The sequence below is a fragment of the Monopterus albus genome, unplaced genomic scaffold (assembly GCF_001952655.1).
Source record: "Monopterus albus unplaced genomic scaffold, M_albus_1.0 scaffold60.1, whole genome shotgun sequence".
NCBI lineage: Eukaryota > Metazoa > Chordata > Actinopteri > Synbranchiformes > Synbranchidae > Monopterus > Monopterus albus.
This window is the reverse complement of record NW_018127940.1, coordinates 1,848,519-1,869,860: the sequence shown is the minus strand read 5'-3', so window position 1 is coordinate 1,869,860 and position 21,342 is coordinate 1,848,519. Positions and strand designations below refer to the sequence as shown.

Genomic DNA, 21,342 nt, shown 5'->3' with positions numbered 1-21,342 from the left:
AAAGAGCACAAAGTTAACTGTGCTTTCACAAGACCCGTCTTGTTTTTTTCTTGGCCCCGACCAAAGTGAAAATTAAGTCAGAAAAAAATGTATATGCCAAGGAGCACCATGTGTGCCTCTTCACTGCTTCTAATACAGGGTAAAAAAAAAAAATCTGTGACAGTCAATTTATCACAGAGGGTATAATCATCCAAATATACTTATTCAGAAAATACCCTGGCCCCAACCAGCAATGCGGTTGTGATTTGGTAAAGTAAAGAGAACTGTTGAGGAACTGTGGCCATTAATAAAAATACTTCATTTTGTCCCCTATCTCCCTCATTTGACCTTCCTGTAAGTTGGGTCTTGCATGACAAACTAAATATGCATAGATGATATAAAACTGACAAATATAACTAACCGTTCAGCTCCCTTACAAACATTTCGGATGCTATTCCAAACAAAAATGAAGCTATACAAGCCTTGTGAAAGCACATTTCAGCATCAATATTTCTGTAATGTAAATGAGTCAACATTGCTGGAGAAAATATTTAGTGTTCTCCGATTTTCTCTGGTCTCTTTCACAGAAAGAAGTTAGATACTGTGACATGAGTATAATTACAGCAATTCTAGGGTATATAACCAAAAAAAACACATTTAATAAAATAAAGACATTCAAGTACAGTAAGATTTTGCATGAAAATACAAAACTACACAAAAAGCATTAAAATCAAATCTCAATTGTCTTGGGGGGGAGCGCAGTTGGAAGCATTGTTGTATCTGGGGCCTTCTCGTGAGAAAAGTTGCATCTTCTGACTGAGCATCTGTGCACGATGGGGCTATACATGACTGCAGTATGTTCCACTTCTTGAAAGCAGATGAGCCTCGGTGGCTTTGTGTCTGTCTCTCACTGGTTTCACTTGACCAAACCAACACACCCACAAACCCTGAGTCAGCTGCTCGCCTGCTCCGTTCCAATGAGGTCTTTATTTTCCTTTCTTTTTTTGTCAAATAACTGAAGAAAAAGAAAACACGAGGCATCCGTAATCAGACTTTTTTTTTTCTAAATGTCTCCTTTTGGCATATCCAAGTCTTTTTTTATGCTCTGCCATATATGCTCTGTCAAAGTGAATCTGGATTTCAGTTCGGATTCCCTCCTCCACTGCACAACTTAAATTGTCTCAAGTCCTCTGCTGCTGAAGCACAAAAGGACTTTGAGTCTCAAGCTCAGTTGTGCTGCAGTGTATTGGATTCTATAGGAGGAGCCGAGTCATACAGCGTGTCTGTGTCGTGAGTGGGCTCTCCGGCTAATGTACAAGGATTTGACAGCGTCCCTGCACCACAGTCACAGAAGAATCTGCAGGTGGGTAAGGAAAGGAGAAATTACATGGGATTAAATTCCAATAAGGTACAAAGAAGAAAAACAGTTTCACACACCAACTCAGAAAATAGGAAAACAAAACCTCGTGTGGCCGGCCATCTCTGACCCTGATGAAAGCTGCCGTACATCTCAGTGACTCAAAAAGAGACCTGCAAAGTCCTGGACTAGTTGCAACAGTTGTCCCTGAATCCATACAGAATGCCTGAGATTTGTGTTACTGCCTAATGGCCCCAATTTCTCTGACACAATTAATATTTTGATTACGTGCCTTTTGCACACCTCTAAGACTGCTCGCTAACATCATTCTACCCGAGTACTGCCTTTAAATGCTCTAACCTGTCTTTCTGACCCCCGCGATGCAAGTTTTTCTACTGCTCATTAGATCACTCATCCATAAACAGGTGAAACTGGTATGAGAACACACACGTTTGATGCAACTGTTTGTACAGCGCCGCATGCCAGAGGTCACTCTAATCAGAGCATTCATTTGTATTAATACAATCAGTCAGACTGACCTATCATGTCTGATGAACTCCACATCATGTCCCTGGTGACACTTCTTGATGCAGTTCACACAGATAGCGTTGCGATCTGTCGTGTTACAGGTGTGACACCTGTGGGAAGCCAAACAGTTTGTCAATCACAAAACAAACCAACCACTGGGAGTATTATAGTCACCTTGACTATAAACACATTACCTGTAAAAATCGTGCATTGGGTAGCTGGTGTAACTTGAAATCTTGTACAGGCACTGACCTCTGCTCACAGCCTTTTCAATGGCATCTTGATTGTTCATTATTTTATTATCTGGAGAAGAGATAGCAGAAATTAGCAAATTTCAAGTCACTCACATTTTTGGTCAAGAGCATATGTCAAAATCTTTGTGACCAGAAGAATACCTTTCATTGTAACGTTGACCCCAGATGCAAGAAACAAGCCACCAAAGCGATTGTTGAAGATCTGATTGCCCTCTAGAGTCGCTGTGGCGTGATTGGTGATCTCAATACCTAGCCGGAAAAAAAAATAAAGTTCAAATTACAGAGCTCCCAGTTCCAATTACCAAGCACAGGCGCATTTGCAAGTTGTTAAAAGCCCAACAGATTACAGCCTGTGGACAGGTGCTACCCACCTGCAGCAAAGCCATCAAATATCCTGTTTTTCCGCAGTACAGGGTGGCTGTTGGTGCTAATGAGGACTCCTGCTTGGGCATTTCTGAAGATGTCATTTTCTTCTAACAAACCTGAAGACAGTAATGACACCATCGGTTTCACAAAGAGACATGCAAAGTGAGTGCACAACTGAAATCATTCATAAAAAGCATACCGACTGCTCTCCAAAAAGCTCCTTGCACTTCTGTGGCCTGACATCTGTAATCAGTATACGTGATATTTTCATACCATAAATTGATGAATTACCTCTTCCTCCATTAAATATACAGATCCCACCGTCTCTCCCATCATGGATCTTATTCCTCCGTAGAGTGGGGTTGCTGTCTGTTTTGATCCACACTCCTGCCATGGCGTTATCAAAGATCTCATTGTCCTCGATAAAACCTAAGCCTGAAAAACAGAAATCCATATTTCATTACTGTGGTAAAAAGGGAGAGAAGTGCCACATTGGTCAAACAATATATTAGTACTGACCATGACATAAAACAGTAAAGACTTTTCTGCTTCTCACCTGAGTTGTAAACCAGAATGCCTCCATTCTGGCCTCCCCAGATTTTGTTTCGTCTGATCTTAGGATTGCTGCCAGTCCTGCCACAGAAAGGATACACAAAAGACACTTGATCTACTGCTCCACTAATGCTACGTGTGTTGACATAACATCAGGACAACTGGCTCAAGTCTGCCTTCAGTGGGACATTCATTAATAACTAATTTATCCAAACTAAATGAGGAAAAAAAAAAAGTTTCATTATCATCTGGCTTTTGGGTAAATATTTCCAGATTATTGTCATTTTCCACAAACCTAATTTGAACTCCAGAGTACATGTGATTGTAGATATCATTGTCTTCCAGCACCCCATGGCCATTGTCATAGAAGTAGACCCCAACCTGTTTAAATGAAAGAGAACATTTTAGGAATTTAATTCTATATGAAGGTGCTACCTGCATAAGATCACAATGGAATTTTTTTTATCATATCTAACAGTAAGCCAGTCTGACGTCCCATTAATGCCTGTTCAACTACATCACATCAGATAACAGCATGCATCTCAATAAAGGCTGTGTGTGAACTCTCTGAGTTTGATTCTGGTACATCACACTTCACATTTCTTTCTTATTGTTAAACTTGTAATCTCACCTGCTTCCCGCTGTGTATCCTGTTCCTCCTCAGTACTGGTGTGCTGCCTGTTGTCACCCACACTCCTGCCAGTGTGTTACTGTACACCTCGTTCTCCTCTATGACGCCTTGTCCTTTTTCATGCTGCATGATGAGAAAACACCACACATCACTGCTAAGTAAGATGTAAGACTATTATTTGAATTAAAAACAAAAACACGGAGGAAGTAACTTTATGGTTCAATGGATGCCTAGGTTTTAAAAATATTTACCACGTATATGCCGCCATGCTGGCCATCGTGAATCTTGTTATGTCTGACAATAGGGCAGCTGTTCGTCCTGATCTGGATTCCTGCCAGGGCATTACCATAGATGTCGTTTCCTTCAATGAGGCCTCGGCCATCACCAAAAATATAAACGCCGCCTTGGTTGCCATTAAAAATGGCGTTGCCCCTGTATATTGACAACACACCAAATTTCAAGACATGGTATAAATGCTCATGGACTAGTGTCCAATTTGACACCTATTAAATGATACTTCTATCATCTGTAAACTTTGATAGCCACGTCACACCAACCTTATTGTGGGGTCACTGTTAGAGGTGATCCACACCCCTGCAAAGTTATTTGCATAGATCTTATTTTCAATGAACTGGCCGCGGCCTTTTTCATGCACGTAGATACCCCCCGTCTGACCATGATGGATCTCGCAACGAACCACTGTTGGATTGGCATATGCCTTCACTTCAAAGCCGGCTATACGGTTCCTATGGATGTTACAGCTCTCAAAGTAACCCTGGTAATGGACAGAAAAAGCCAAAACTACTCCAAGTCCTTTTAATCCATTAACAGCAACAAACAGTATAAATAAAAACCTTGTGTAACCAAGCCTTCAAGAAAAATTACACAAAAACCAAACACCAGTGAGCTGTATCTTACCATGCCATGGTCAAATGTAAAAACACCCACGTCTCTACCATGGTGTATGTGATTTCGCCTGATGATTGGGTTTCCATGGTTCTTCACCCAGATCCCAGCCAGAGCATTGTTTGAGATCTCATTGTCTTCGTATATCCCCTGAACAACAAACAACGATGAAGACGCTCAAGGCTTTGAACATTTTTATGCCCTCTTTAAAAGGTATTTTTAACAGTTTGCTTTATTTTGTCAAACTATCACTTTAAGCATTCGTATAAAAAGCTGGTTTCCCTAGACTGGCACCAGACTTATTCACTGTTCATAATACCAGCCAGGAGTGTCTAAGAACTGAGAAAGATGGGCTCTGCTGCTGCTGTTCACTTGGCTACTGTGGGGTTGAGACCTGCTGCACGATTACACAGATGCTGACATATACCTTCAAGTGTAAATATACTGCTTTAACAACAGGGGTGTGTGTTACCTGTGCATGGTCAGTGATGTAAAGGCCAACGTTTTCACAGTCACTGATGTTGCAGTGCTTGATTGTGGGGCAAGCACCCTGGCCACTGACACACACAGCTGACCCCACTGTAACATTAGAGATGTATTACGACACAAACAGGTCCAGAGGTCAACTCATGGATTCTAGCTGCATCAAAGCATCATTACCTGTGCATGTGCTGCGTATGATGCAGTGGTCAATAATGGGGCTGCAGTTGACTGTAATCTCCAAGCAGTGGTGTGCATTGTGGTGCTGGGCGGATTTGTCATCCGGATTGAACTGGAGTGGACACAAAAACCTTTACCAACAACTGTGACATAACATTAACAGAAAATGCCATAAAATGAGTGTGCATATCAATCATTAAGGTGAAGGTAAGGTAAAGAAAGGGTCACCTCACCCTTATGGTCATGTATCCAACATAAGCATCTTCTGAGCCTTCCATGAATACAAATGTAGAGTCTCTGGTATTTTCAATGATGACCTTCTCTGCTACTTTTCCCGGGGCTACAAAATGATCAGAGAGCTTACATTAGAGACTCAACAAACACGCACTGAAGGTGTAAATATGACTTCAGACACACATACCAGCTCCGATCATTGTAATTGGCGACTCGATGTAGATCCATTCATCTGTGTAAATACCAGAGTGCACAAATATCAGGCCGTCAAAGTGAGGCTCCTGACCTCCTCCAAGAGCATCTTCGATGGTGTCATAGTACTGGAGAAACATTACAAGTCAGGCGACTGACTGGAACATTAAAATGAGTGAAATAATTTCTTTTTTAAATCTTGGAAACAGTTCACTCACAAACATGTTATCTCTCCCCTTGTATCTGGCAGGATTGCTGTAGAAGTGTTCCGCAAAGCCTGGCTTAACATGTGCTCCTTTATACTGTAAAAAAAAATAAAAAAATTCAGAGATTATTCACACAATAAAAGCAGAACAATTTAATCCAGACTGCAAAGACATTGTACTGGCATGGCATTCTGAATGAGATCGGGGGGAAATCATCACTGGAAAAATTCTTGAGACATTTTCGTCCAGGGAAAGCAACGCTAAAGGTCAATACATCACAAAGGAACACAACTTAAACACATAGTTCTCTTCTATGTTCTGCATACTGATTGGCACCATTATGGCCTGTGATGCTGCCCTTTCACATGACATTCACTGACAGTGCACCAGAGGATTTAAAGTCACACAAGAGCAACTTCAGACAACAAAAAATATTGATGTAAAGATTTAAACAGAACAAAAAGGGTCTAATTTGTGTCTCCTAGGTGCTATGGTTTACAGCTGATTTAAACACTACCATAATTTGCTGTATGTCAGAGTAATAACGGATAATGGTTCCACCTCAACTTTACAACTTATTTTCACATCAGTAGGTTTCAAAGCATTTGAGGAAAGTTTTAGTAATTTTAAAAAATATTTTCTTTCTGAATGTTTTACATCAGTTTATATTTTTTTCACAGCTTCCCTGAAGTAGGCTGAAGCTATGGGAGCAGCATTTGCCTGCTTTAGTGTAAATGCTACTACACATAAAGAGAAAGAAAGGTCATAAAAAGAAATTGAGTACTGCAGTGTTCTAACATAAGCCTGTCAGTGTCTCATCTGCCTCAAAGTAAACATAAAACCATATGCTTCTCTTATAGAAGAAAAACACCTTTGTTAATTGAGAAAATGGCAAAAACAGACTTTTCTTAGATCAGCAGTGAATCAGAAAGCTCACAGGAGGTTCCATACCAGCTGCTGAAAACTTTCTTTCCATGGGTTTGGCTGCTCATATTCTTCTGGATTTATCTGGTAGAACTTCCCTGCCTCAGGGTGCATCATGGGTCGCGTGTATTCAAAAACATCCATGTACAGCCTTTTCCTGAAATATGAAGGCACAACAAACAATTAACACCATCCTCCTGTTATTTGTGGCAGAATTTCTCAGGCTACAATACAGAAGCTCATGTACAAATAACACTCATTTTTTAGTACAAACTTGAACAGCACCAAATCTCACCAGAGGATGGGGTCATTGGCCAATTCACTGAAGCGCTTGCACACACATGCTGCACGGCATAAATCCTGCTCCAACAGGTACGAGAAGATCTTTAGCACCACCTCATCTGGAAGCTTCTCCTGCAGATACTGTTCTGCTGGAGCTGCAGGAAGGATGAGTTATGGTAAGGTTAGACACCAGCACCTATATAAGAATATTTATAACAAGATCACATGAGGACCAAAGACTACCTCAAGTCACAACAGCAAGAAATGCATGTTTGCATATAGAACCAGTACATTGCTACAAGGCCAAAAGATCCAATAGCAGGATGTTAGAACTGAATGATGTAATGATATAAATCACCTTTTGACAGACCTCTTATGTTTACTTGATTTAATTACATTACATATTACCACTTTCTCATGCATGCTATACCTATATGGTGAATTATTAGTCACAATCATTTATAAAGCAGGCTGATTGAAGCTGCTGGATTTTTTGAAACGATTAAACAAAATGATTACTCATGAAAAAAATATCAGATATGTTACCTGGCAGTACTTTTGGTTTAAAAAGGATCATGTGGCGCTACTGTGAGCATAAAACTTCAACACAAAGCTATGTACGATGACCGTAAAGCCAGAACCAAATGCCATCCAATGGAGGGATCTCTTTCAGATTATTTGGATAGCATTACACAGTAAGGCTCCAAATATAACAAATTATATGCCCTATCTTTTCCGCTTTGTGAAGCTCATGGTGCTACTTCATATTTTTACCAAAGAGGTTTTTGTAAGAGATGAGCTGAACAAGAGGTTAATCATATTACACAAAATACCCTCTCTTAATTACCTCTCACAATCTGTGGGAAGCACAATAGCCCTTTTTACACTGTCCGTTCAAGAAAGGATGATTATTGGACCAATTTTCTGCAACACTGTTTTATATAAAAGATATCAAGCCAGCATAGCGTGCCAGTGCTGACCCTCCTTTATTCCACCAGAAGAGGTAGTAAAATTGGCATAACTGTTCTGCCTCGGCCTCTGTGTAAAAGGGCAGTCGCGGCTTGGGGGTTGTGGATGGAGGTGGATGAAGTTTTGGTGAAGTGTCATTTCTGTGACACTCTGCTGGGGGATTTAAACATTGTTCACAAGAAAGAAAATCTGTAATCATTTAACGTGTTGTACACAGTGCACAACAGCTGAGTCCAAATCATGTTGTAAATGTGCAGGAGGAGCAAAAGCACATCTCTACTCTGTACATTCACCACTGCCGTAAGTTTTGTATTTCCAATGTGTGTGTTATATGCATGGTTACAAGTCACACTGACATCACAAACATTACACCTCTAATACCAGGATGCTGGCATCTGTGGTGTAGTTCTATGACTTTTTTTTGGTTCAGTGTAAATAGGCAAAGCTGCAATAATGTTGGGCCGGCTAATAAAAACACACCTTCATCAAAATCTCAAACAATGTCTTCCTAATTACCTGGTAAATCTTGACATTTTCCTGAAACTCTGGGGCGCTTGGGTCGGTGTCCAAAGTTTTCTGTGGTTGAAGTGGAGGCACCCTGAAGATTCAAAAAAAGTGCATAAAAATATTAATTATTGTGTTTCGTTAAAATTAAATATCTGTCTTTTAGACATTCATACTATCTTTTAAGGATTCCTAGCAAATGTACCTCCATGCTTGTCTTTGTCGGACACACTGTTCTCTTGGGTAGAGACTTTCTTCTAAGTTGGTAGGGACTATTCTGAGGTCCTGGACCAGATTCTTCTGCGACCATATCTGCATGAACATCCTCATCTGCAAATGGTGTAAAAGGAAAAATTAATAACTTGTAACTGAATCAATACAAAAAATATTATATGATTTACAACATAAACAAATAAAAGGTACCTGTATTTTCGATGTATTGTCAACAACATAGTCTTTTTTTTTTTTAAATAAACTGGACATTCTTGACATATTGTTCAAAAATTAAACCCTATGACTATATAGCACTCAGTGTGTATTTATCTGTTGCCCTTTGTCATATAATCTCCTATGCTATGGAGCCCTAAAACATATACAGCTTAATCTGCAATAATGGATGTTAACTTGTGCATATAAACAACATACATGAAGCTAAACTTTCAACTGTTTGTTTACCATAGAATATTAGAATCTGAGCTTTCGCACATAAATTTGTCCATATTAATCAATACACTGCAACACAGAAAACCGCCTGAACAGTATTTATCACAAAACTCATTTTTTTTCCTATTACCTGTTCTGTATGCTACAGTTTGATTACAAATCCTATCAAGAAGGGATCCAATAAGCAGAAAAACAAAACAACCGTAGCATCAACCGTGTGCTAAAAGAGACATCTAATTATAAGGCTATTCACCATGGCATGATGAGTTGATAGCTACCCCTGATGGGAGATGCAAACTGTGCCTGCTTGTTGCTCTGGTTGCAAGGATGACTCTCCCCGGCTACTAGGCCAGTAACCACTACAAACACTATCTGTGTAACAAATCAGGCCAATTAAAGCAGCATCTCTGTATTTAAAAAGTGAAATACTGTTTAGGCTCTCCTTCAGTTCTTTCACTGAAACAAACACATTCAAGGCCAGAGGTGTACATCAGTTTCACAGCAAATGTACACTGAAACTGTCTGTTGCCTAATACAATATCATATGTAATAAATTATTGTAACCTTCAAATGACAACTGGCTGGTGGCGACTTACTTAATGAAATGAGATAGGGGAAGGCACTCAAGAAAAATAACAATTATTAGGATGAGCATGACATTCCATTCTGCATTAGCTTCTTTTGCCAGCATTATCATGTTATTACCTCAGTTTTCTGTGTTGACAATAATTTGTAAGAAACAAACTGGAGTAAACCCTCACCTAGACTGACTCTCTAGCACTGGCTTTCAACTATGGCCGCTATGATTAAAGAGCATCCCTCACTGATGTTTACTTGAAACACAGATGCCAATATTCGCGTAAATCACACTGTATGCTGTCACGCACCGTTACTGTAAAAAGGCCCCCCAAACACAAAGTGATTGAATTGTAACAAAGACGTTACTTCATTCATTACATTCACGCAAAGACATTTTAACGCTGCAAATGTTAAGGCTGTTTTTTTTTTTAAACGCCAGGGCACGGACAGTTAGCCAAACATGCTAATAATAACAGCTTGCCCAGGCTAGTTTCACTTAGCATGCTACGACAAACCACTTTGTGTATGTCTCCCTGCAACTGTCACACAAGATTCAAGCAAGCCGTTGTCTATTGCTCGTCATTGTCGCCACTAATGCTATGTCGGCTGACAAAAATAAACAAAACAAATTCAACAACGATATATGATCAGAAAAGAAAGAGAATTCCGACTCGGGGCAAAAATCAAGCAAAACAAAGCGCGGCCTGAATGCTAGTCACAAACACAAAAGCCTCGGCGTTTCCTGGCAGCACAACGTCTACTGTTAGTTCCCCACTGTTTCATCAAAACAACCAACGCAGCGCTGCTCTAATGCACACACAAACTTACATATCAACACAAAATCACGAATTCGTCCCACCACAAAATAACAAACTGTGCCCTAAAGCCAACTGTCTGACAATCCGTTCCGTAATGCTAACACTAGCTTAGCTAACATTACCTCTTTCCTGGTGGTTCCTCTCCGGCTGCACCGGGCGCGGCCTCGACACTCGCCTAGGTCTTCTGCTAACGTTGCTTGCTCTGACGGAGTTCATTTGGGGTGTTGTTAATCGTGAAGAAATGTCGAAGCCTTCACAGCAGCAGAGGCGACACCACGCACATTATATACGTCTTTTTCTTCAGCACTGCGCGATGTGCCATCTTTAGCCGTGACTCCTGACGACGTACGGCTGTGTGTTATTCCCGTTCCCCCGCGTCTAGCCCCGTTCTACTGTAGCAGGAGGAGCCATAACAGACACAAGCACAGTGTGTCGGACAGTCACATCACATGGGAGGACCTCTCGCTGTTACGTTGCCTTCTGCGTTCACTGTAGTCTATTCAACAGATATTTTACTTTTACTTTCAGAATCAAATATCTACCACAGGAGACTGCTGGTTGCCTCCCCACAGTCTACCTTCCATTTACATATTGAAGCTGAGTACAAGGTGCAGGCAGAAGATCAAGAATTCATCATTCTAACAAGCTCTAATCAAATAGACTGCCATTATCTTAACAGCCCATTATTGTATAATGTTGTTATGCTGTGTTAGAGTTCGCCTCCTGTTTTACCGCATCCTTTATAACCCTGATTTGAAATGTAAATCTTCAGTGAGTGGTTTTTAAAGTTTTAAAATGTTTTTAAAGGATTTTAAAATTTGATTTCAGCAGAATAGTTTGTATAATATGATTAATAATCTGCTGAAATTGATTGATCTGTAAAGACAAATGGCCCCTTGTGATTAAAAAGCTGTCTTATAGGAGGCTATAAGCTACTAGGCTGCTGAAAATAGTTTGAGCTCCAAGAAGATCATTAATACTATGCAGACTTTGTAAGTCCTGATGAAGAGAGACTTTAGTAAACTTCTCACTCACACAATTTTGCATAGTTACTCAGTGAAATTGTAGATAAACAGTGGCCAAGATGAGATTCTTCAACAATTTGGCACAGTCTGTAATTTGAATTTCTGAGAACATCTTTGTACTGAACCACTAATTCTCCACATTTTTAGAGGAGCCTGTTAAGAATGGTAAGAATGACCCCTGCATGCTTGGAGTTACTTCAACTGACAGTCTGACTGTGTGGAAACCCCCCTCCCCCAGGAAGCCTTACATCTCCGCAGCTCTGTATGTTTGCCCTGTTACAACTGTCACTCTGACATGGTTAAGCAACTAGAACATGGATGATTGATCATTTTTATGTCAAATACCTCAGTCTAAAGATACTCTAGTCTTCACAGATATTACCAGGAACATTGCTGACCCAGAGCTGATAGGGTGTGCTTTTCTTTTTGGCTCTGCTTCACACATTCAAGTTTCACAGTGACCAGTACATAAAATCATAATGTGGTATCCTGTTGCAAATATTGTGACAGGAACAACCTGCCTGTCCACATACTACCACAAAGTGAATGCGTCCTTAATTAACAAGTTGATCTGCCAGAACAAATGCTTGAGTGTAAAGTGTGTAAATAAGTAAATAATAGTGTAGCCACAACAATCAAACCAAAGTTATTTATTGAATATATAGATATAACTTTGACATTTTTAGAAAAGATCATTCACAAATGTACAGTGTTACAAATGCATGTGCCTGCCAGATTGCAATTTGAAAATCTGGTATTTTGTCAGATGGTGGGGCTATTTAGCATGACCAAGTAGTAATCTGTACTGTGCATCTTGAGTCCAGCCCAAATCAGAAATCCAGTGGAATCCACCCATTATTATTTTATTGTTTACACCTGTGCATTTTCTTTTGCCTCCTGCCTCCTGTGCATTTTTGTGACATGTCAAAATATCTTCTGTGAAAAACATATTTCATGCTGGAAAAATGGGAATTATTTATTGTCAGTCTTCAGGTTATTGAATAAAGAATTGATATTTGGTCACTTGTTTTCTTGTGCAGTGACCTCGTTGTCCACTAGATGTCTCCTTATCTCTACCTCTGAATATTCACTACATGCTGTGATGAACATCACATTCTGTACTTCACCTCTGTGATTTGTCTTTTGCACTTTATCTGAATGATCCTTAATCATACTAAGGTTTTTACAGACTAATGCTAAATTATACATTTTTGTTTCACATACATTCCGAGTAATTTTTGTTTGCAGTCACTGTAAACTATCATTTCTTTACAGGCCCCTTTTCCCACTGTGCTGCCACAATTAGAATATTGTTTGTGATGCTGACACTGTGAAATTGGCAAACACACTGAGAAATTATCTCCTCTGTGATAGACTCAAACCTCATTCTTTTTAGACTGTGCAACATTGTAACTATGTAAATATTTGCTTGAAGGATGTCAATATGTTCCTATGGCGACAACATGCTAATTCATTTGCATATTTTTGGCTGTTCTAAATGAACATTGTTCCACTGACTAATTAAATATGTACAGCAAATGAGTCACACTGAGTTGCAAATCTACCCTGCAACCACCTTTAGGTGGCAACGAACTCATATTTATATTTTCTGTTTATGCGTGTCTGCTTTCGCTGTGTTTGGTTTATGCCTGCAGTCAACCCCAGACCTGTCAACAGGACCATCTGCAATTTGTTGCTCAGTTTTCTGATGAGGTTAATGGTGATTGATATCAAGGAGTTCACTGAGCGTATTGGGCAAAACCCTTTGCCAACATTAGTAAGTGTTATGCTTGAAGTGAAAAAGAAGTTTTTTGTCATGTCTTTTATTGTTAAACCTGTAGTTATGTCTAATTATCAAACTTACACATTTAAGTTGATCGCAGTTTCTGATTAGACTTATTTTGTCAGTTTGTGATGCACTGGCTTTTGTTCTTTAATGATAAAATTGTTGCACCCTGTATTGACATTGCCAGAAGGAACATTTTTCACCCCATCTTACATAATCTCCATCTATGTATGTCTTTTTACTTCAATTTTTTATACTGAATCACCAGTCCTCTTAGAAAAAATATACTGAAACATGTTACTTCACCTAAGCCTGAAACAAGGAGAGCTTAACTGTCAAGATATCTGTTGTTTTCACACTAATCTGTCGGAGATATGACAGTGAGGCACATGTGTTGGCTTGGTAACCAATCTAGTATCCAGTGGCAACAGAGGTCTATTGAAAGCTGGGTGGCTCTATATTGGCTGTTGTGCCCACCACTCTCCTGTGTCACTAAGTCACAGAGGCACATCCATACAGCTCCAAATAATGGCAGGGCTATGTAATATTCAGCTCAAGAGTCAATATTGTGTGCGCGCACGTGTGTGTGTTTGGGGAGGGGTCATCCTTGCACTGATATTACAAATGCTCTTTGTGCTGAACAACTTATTGTACTGACCTGCAGGTGGTAGCGCTCTCTGTTTCGCTGTCAGTCTACCAGATGTGCATATGTTTAAGCTCTTCATATTACTGTACATACGCTCATAAAAGCACTGAACATGCTACAGGATTGTCTCCATTCTTATTCATCATTGAGTCTTATTTGTATCTGAAGGCATCTACTGGGGCAGAGGCAGACACAACAGGATAAGCGTATTTGTCTCAGACTTCTGTCTGTCAGTGACACCCCCTCCCAGCCTCTCCTCTATTTGGGCGGGTGTTACAGAGAGGGCAGATGGCTCATTACCATAAATAGGACAGAGAGAGAGTGAGTGAGGGGGCTGCATACACCGACCAACAGGACCATGGCGCCCAAAACCAAGGAAATGGGAGGCCGTTGCTAGGAGAGAGGAAAGCCAGCTTTATGGCAACACAAAGCTGATTCCCCCATCCGACCTCATGTCCCTCCCTCCCCCTCGTTCCCTGCTCTGGGGACCGAGCTTTGAATCTGCTGGCTGGGGACAGATGGTTGATGGGCCCCACCATCTCTACAGCTGGACACAGGCTACACTGACACAGTCAGACCTGGCAAGACTGAATCACACCTCATCTCGTCCAGCGTATGAGAAGCAGGAGCAGAAAGTGCTAAAGCCCGGGCCATTGGCTAAGAATAGATCCACACTTGTTGCCCACAGGAAATGTGTGGCTGTGCAAATAGATAATATTTTAAGAGCTTGTCTTTGTAGTAGTGTAATGCTCTCTCTAGGATGAAAATCATTCACTGAGGATAATCACAGGTTGTCTCTTGCTTTTCTGCTGCATCAATTGATGGCAATGATTTGGTCAGCCATTGTACAGAGAAGGTCTAAAATGATACACCTACCCACATGAACACACAAAATCTCAACATGAATCTGATTTAAACATAGTGAGGGGTTTTCAGCCACACCTCAGTTATTTTTAATCTCTCTTTTTTGCTAATTTGAGCATCCCCGTATGAGTCAGTGCCCTTGGTTTTAATTGCTGCTATATCCGTCCATATATACAAATCAAAAGAAGTGCACCAAAATAGTGGAGGGTGGGGTGAGGTGAGGCACTTATTGCTATGGAAAGTATCTCAGTCAAGGCATCACCTCTGAAACAATAGCACATCTGCTTTCACCAGACCTCTGGATGAAAGGACAAGTGCAGTCAACTCTCACAGACAGGAAGGAGGAGAAACCAACTGAGAAAACAAGAGGGTCTAGTTTCAATTCATTAAAATGTTAGCTATAAATACTCCAGCATGATAATTTTGAAAGTATTGTTTAATGTGATTTGCAACTACACAGAAAAATTTGCCTATGCTCATTTCTTCTCATGTTCTTATATTTTTTGTTGGGTGACTGAGAGCTTTTGCATTTCGTTCTTGGGCGGAAAATAAGTAGCAAATTGAGGTAGGATGTTTGCCAGCATCACATTTATCTGTTGCAAGAGGAAAGAAGGCTGGGGAAGGAGGGAGAAAAGGACAACTAACCAGAATGAAGGAAAGAAAGCGTAGCAGCAGCATGACAAGTAAGCAGAACAGAGGCGGTCCTGCATCACCTAGCCATCCGCCCTGGTTGCATAGGAACACGAGGGCCATGCCTACCCTGCAGACACACTCCTTTCCTCTCTCCATGCTTCATTACCCAGTGCTCAGCCAGGCACAGAGGCACTGCACCACTTTCTCAACACTACAGCAGTGTACCCGCTCACAGCCTCACAGCCAGGCTCCCTGTACACCCAGGCAGGGTATATGCTGCCCCTCGGGCATCAGGTCACTCTTTGTATGCATAGTGGAGTAAAGCTTTGGGATGTCTGCATTTGTATTAGACTGAGCAGTAGGTCCCAGCCTTTTTCTTCACCCCCACAGTCCTGTTAGATGAACTCAAGTGCCCCTACTTTGACATTACTGATCATGTCCCTGTGTTTTCATTTGGATTGACTTGAAATAAGATATAATTAAAAGAATGTCAGATTTAACAGTGGATATTACAATTTTTTTTCATATAATTGAACTGTTAATGTTAAGGTGAGTTTAGTTATCTTTGCATTTGTACTACTACCAGGATTGGCAAAAGCTGGACCTTTCAGCAATGTATCCCTTACTTTTAGCTAGCCTAACTATTATTTACTGGTTATTCATTTATTTTAGCTTCAAGTTTCAACTGTATTTTAGCCACGTGGATGGATAATAATAGGCCATATATTCAGGCAAGACCAAGACACTGAATGTAATACAGAAAAGACCTGGGTCCCAGAAGCAAAAAGGAAAAGGGGAAGACCAAAAACTACCTAGAGGTGCACAGTTGAAAAAGAAAGAAAGGAGGCAGGTTGTATATCATGAAATGAGGCATGGAATGTAGCGACCGACAGGAAAGGGTGGAGACGCTCTGTGGAGGTCTTATGTGCCATGAGGCACAAAGCAGATAGGTAACAGGTAAAATTTATCTTAGCTATTTGACCTTACTATGTAAAGTGCCTTTGAGTGAACTTCCACTTTTGTTCACAGCCGGATTCATTTATTTTAGCTTCACACATTTTTCATCTGGCTGTAATTATTTAAACATTACATGAAAATTCTTGTAATTTATCTGTGTAAAATTCATATTACCAAGCAGCAGGCAGACTGATTGTTGTATTGTATATATATGAGAAGACACAACACACACTTATTCACACTGCTGGAGGAACACTAGCCATCCCTCATACTTGTCATAGCCCACCACGGAGCTGGTAGTGCCAGACAACACTGCTGGGCACAAGACCTCTATTGTCCCACAAGATAAAGTGTGCTTGTGACCAAGGCAAGGAGGGGAAGACCAGATGCTGTGAAAACACAAGGGAAAGTCAAAGAACAGAGTTTTTGCTGTTGTGTTGTTTACAGTGAGTTCATCAGTTGAATGTTTCTTCATAGCTTTATGTCTGAAGGGGTTGTCTTTCCTTCATCCTCCTCCTGCTTCACAGTTAATTGACTACAAGTGTTCCTTTTCCTGCAAAGAGCAGTCATTAAGGGTGAATAACAAAATTTAGTCTGGCAATAGAACAGCTAGAGATCAATGGGTTAATTCAATTGCCCCTGCATGTGGTATACTGTATAGCAGGAGTACTGGACAGGACTCGTGCAGTTTTAGTGTACTTAAAAGTGCAAAGAGATAGCAGGGGTATTGGTCAATAAATAGAAGAGAACAACACTGAAGGCAATGGCATTAAAAAGGGCCAAAGCTCAGTGCTGTGTGTATAGTAACAACTAAACAGTCAGTTAAATGTGGATGACTGAAAAGGCAGTCTTTCCCTTACAGTCAATCACTAACACAATGGGACTGATAACTCAGAAGAATGTCATCTGTTTCTTCTAGAGTGAATTATTTGCACTACTTTGATAATGTGATTTAATTTGTATTATTCTGGCAACACCAACAACTGCTATTATCAACATCCATGTCATCCTGTCAATATAATACAAAAATGCTCACTTTGCATCACACAAGGAGTGGCAACGCATTGTAAAACTTTTTAAATTTAACTCAATTTTCTAAAGAAGCAGCAGGACCACACTCATATTTGTCCAGTTCAAGTTGAAAAAAAAAAAATCATGTACTATAAAGATAATGTGCAGTCCATGGTGACCCAGCCTATTTTACACACTCCATATGATGCAGGGTGTTTTTGACTTTATCTGACTGCTGTGGGTCCTTTTCAGAGACTGTAACCATGTGACCATTATCATTTTATTTGAGATTATAGGTAAACTATTACTGCCATTTATAATGTCTCTTTATCATGTTTTGTGGGTGTGGTAGAGGCTTTTAACAAGAGTGACTCTCTAATTAGCCAACAGGGTTTTGTAACAGTTACCCAGTTAGGAGGCTCAGTGTCACATCTTTCAATGGAGGAAAGCATTTCTAGCTGCGTCTCTGCTCTGACCCTTTGAAATGATTCTTTTGGTTATGTTTATCTCTTGCTAAGTGAATGAGAATCTTGTATCCATTGCAAGTACGTCACTGTTTCTGTTTACTGAGCACTTATTACTACAGCAGACAAATACAAATAAAAATCATTTTATTAAGTTAGTTACACCGTTGTGTTTCAATAAAAGGTGAGTTCTTTTTTATTAAGCCTAGGAAAATTGAATTTACTGGCCTTAGTTCATGCTGGCTTTATCCTCCACTGGAATGAATTGACACTTCAGCATGTTTAAAGAAGCGTTTGCACAATCTATCCTGAACAAACAGACTGAATCAATACAAAATTACAGGATATTTGCTTGACTGTTGAAAAGATCATTCTTCTGCCCTACATGTTGAGCATTTTATTGCCTTTGCATTAGAGGGGGCACTTATCAGCTGACAGATAACAGACAATGAGCTCAATGCTGACATAATTCATAAGACCTGGTTAGCTGAAAGGATTGTCAAACAAAGGCTTCTGTAGGCAAACACCCTCTTCAGTTGAGGATAACTGCAGGCTAAAGCTGGGAGAAGCTCTAGGGAAAAAAAACCTTAAGAACAAAGAAAGTGTTGCATTTGAACCAAGTTGACCACGCCTGGTTTCCTTCTGACAGTTAGAGGGTGTGTACCCATAACATTTACACTTTCATTGCAAAGATAGATTTAACCTCTGAGGGTTTAACGAGGAATGCTTTAAAAATGTCTTAAAAGTTCTCTGTGGTGCTATTTTTGTGTCCCTCCTTACACAACAGAGGTTGGTTCCTTCCAGGGGTATTATGAGATCTAGTGCATGTCTTTACACTGCAGGTGGCTTCTTGTAACTTCACAAACAGTTGCATTCACATCCTGGAAAAAAAATGCAAATACTACTGTACCTGTTTAACCAGTAACCACTCTGAGCTATCTAGCAAAATGAAATGTAATAGAGCCTCAGTGCATGTGTATGCGCGTGCATCTGTATGTGTGTTTGCATGCATATTTGTGTTTGTGTGTATGTGTGTTAGCCCTCTTTAATCTACGTCACAATTCTCTCGATGACTCTTCCACTTCGCATATCAAAGGAGGTTCAAACTAATTAGCTCAGGGTGCCGTTTGTCTGTTGGTCTCAGTCCCATAACAACAGCAGGTGACTGTTCCAACATCTAAATCCTCTAAAAAACCAGGACAGTCAATTTATATAGTATACTCCATAATGTCCTCACCTCTACACGGTACATAAAATATTTAAAAAAAGAGACAATAACACATAACGTCTGTCATGTTGTGCATAGTGGCAAATATTTTGTGTAACATCATATTCCCTTATGTCATGAAGAACCACAAAATGTATTTTTTTTTTATCATTATACAACAGCAACTTGTGTGTGAGAGAGCAAACAGGAGAAAGAGCCCTGACATGTTTCTAACAAATATTCAAAATGTATTATTCATTGTATGTGTGTGACAGGGAGAAAGGGAGACAAAGAGGGATTATTCTGAATCTAGTATATACTTATAGCAAGGAAGTCCAGTTCAGTGATTTAACAGTGTTTCTACCTTTTTCACCTTTATACCGGCCGTGTACAAAAGTGTCAGCACCTGTGTTCCCGCTCCAGAATCCAAATGGTTGTAATGAGAACAAAGAAAATGGAGCGAGAACAACAGAGACAAGAGGACAGACTGAATGAAGAGCAGCATACAGACAAGGGTTGTCACTAATAGAGAGTTTTATGAGCTCCAGAGCTGCTGAAATGGAGTGTTGTGCAAGTGCAGGAGCTCTTATCTTGCTGCTGCTGCTGCTGCTGCTTGTTGGCAGTAGGGGAGGGTGAGAGCTTCCACACTTGCGCTCTGTAAAAATGGTCTGATTCATTTTCTGCATGAGAGGGTCTCACTGGGGTGGCATCAGACCAGCCAGTCCACACAGATTTATAGACCATTAAAGCAGCAGGCCCCCTGACCACTATGCCACCATAGGCTGGCTGCTAAGACACACTGCACCCTCATTCATGCTTGTTCACTACTCTCCATCACAGAGTAGGCTTTCTCATTGTTCGTCCCTCCATCAACACCACTTTTACTGCCTTATATTAACTCCTGTAATCCTGCTATTCTTTGCCTCACTCCCCTTTAAAGAAAGTGATATACTTACTATAATTATTCTCACTCATCATCACAAAAGGATAATTCCTCATCTCTCATCTCATCCCTCACACCGAGCAACACAGCCTGTTATATGGGCCAGGAAATGCTCCGGTGCCATTATAAACATCTCTGATGGCGGTCAGTGGAGCATGTTGTTTTAGCCTAACAGTTTTACAATCAGATTAGCACCATTGCAGGCACACAGACTAATGGGTCTGTCTTTTCAAGGCATCCTCAATCAACTGTTTCCCTGGTGATTAATGCATCTTGTTCTTTCCTCTCTCATTTGCTAGCTTTGCACCTTCATCATCCTTACAAGTGACACTGGAAGGGAAAATGGGGCAGAGTCAATGTTGCTTGCTGGCCCTGAGAATAGCTCAGTGTGTAATAAAAAAAAAACATCTCAGCAACCTGAACCAAGGCTCAAAAACATGAATGAATGAGTGAATGAATATAATGGTATCCAGAGTGCTGTGCCGTGCCACCAATGTTGAAGCACTTCTTTGTTGGATAAATTTGTATTACCACATTTAATGCAATTCTTCACCTTCTGTGTAGGCATGAATGTGTTTCAATTCACAGTATCCCATAGCAAGGTGATACAGCTAAACAAGTGACTCACTGAAGTAAACTTATATTAGTAAAAGTACCAAGAGACAGACCAACAAGTCAGGTATTCACCCTGACACAAAACTGTCATCATGCCATTGAAAAGCCTGTTGGTCCAGTTGCAAGAAAGAGAAAAACAAGGGTGTGCATCAGCACCATTGCAAAGTATTTACAACACTGTTGCATGACAGGCACTTGTGTTTATACACACAGTAGAAGCAAACAAGAGAGGCTATTAGATCAGTCCACAGAGGGCTACTTTTGTACGCTTATGAAATGGAGTGGCTGCAATGAGTAAAGTATCACTATTATGTGAAAGTTACAGTTTGGTGTGAAGTCAGTTGCCCAGTAAAGGTGCACTCAATGAATAGCCTGGAAAAGACACAAAACCAACCTGTTGGCTTTTCTATTGCACACCTTTGGCTATACAATCACATCCATAAAGGTATTTATCCTAAATAACAGTTAGGTGTGCAATTTTGACTTATCACACATTCTGTGCGTGCATACACAGGGAATACGTTTTATCAGGTGGAACAGAACAGGCACATAGTTGTGCTTTTCTTTTTACTCCAGTTTGTTTGTTT

At 40.3% G+C, this 21,342-nt stretch overlaps 1 protein-coding gene across 2 annotated transcripts; it reads right to left on the bottom strand.

The window, feature by feature from the left end:
* Positions 1-742: 742 nt before the first annotated feature.
* LOC109961969 (F-box only protein 11) lies at positions 743-11,183 on the bottom strand. 2 transcript variants are annotated; one of them, XM_020603267.1, is made up of 22 exons: positions 10,727-11,183; positions 8,750-8,874; positions 8,557-8,638; positions 7,085-7,226; positions 6,817-6,946; positions 5,878-5,961; positions 5,655-5,787; positions 5,467-5,573; positions 5,234-5,345; positions 5,046-5,152; positions 4,586-4,723; positions 4,225-4,442; positions 3,919-4,099; positions 3,668-3,790; positions 3,332-3,417; positions 3,041-3,117; positions 2,776-2,919; positions 2,490-2,600; positions 2,260-2,367; positions 2,059-2,167; positions 1,876-1,974; positions 743-1,336 (listed from the first exon to the last, which is right to left on the bottom strand). In XM_020603267.1, the coding sequence occupies exons 1-22, from the start codon at positions 10,818-10,820 to the stop codon at positions 1,207-1,209; spliced, it is 2,640 nt and encodes an 879-aa protein (XP_020458923.1). In that variant the 5' UTR covers positions 10,821-11,183; the 3' UTR covers positions 743-1,206. The 2 variants fall into 2 exon arrangements, with proteins under 2 accessions (XP_020458923.1, XP_020458925.1); XM_020603269.1 differs by lacking the exon at positions 10,727-11,183 and adding an exon at positions 8,968-9,022.
* Between the last annotated feature and the right edge of the window lie 10,159 nt (positions 11,184-21,342).

Bases quoted from the DNA above. Each gene is read 5' to 3' on its own strand.
- LOC109961969 (XM_020603267.1), bottom strand. From the start codon at position 10,820: ATGAACTCCGTCAGAGCAAGCAACGTTAGCAGAAGACCTAGGCGAGTG. The intron at 2,601-2,775 runs GTAATTCATCAA...TACTGTCTTCAG, and splicing joins TATATTTAATGGAGGAAGAG to GTTTGTTAGAAGAAAATGAC. The intron at 1,975-2,058 runs GTAATGTGTTTA...GGCTTCCCACAG, and splicing joins CCAATGCACGATTTTTACAG to GTGTCACACCTGTAACACGA.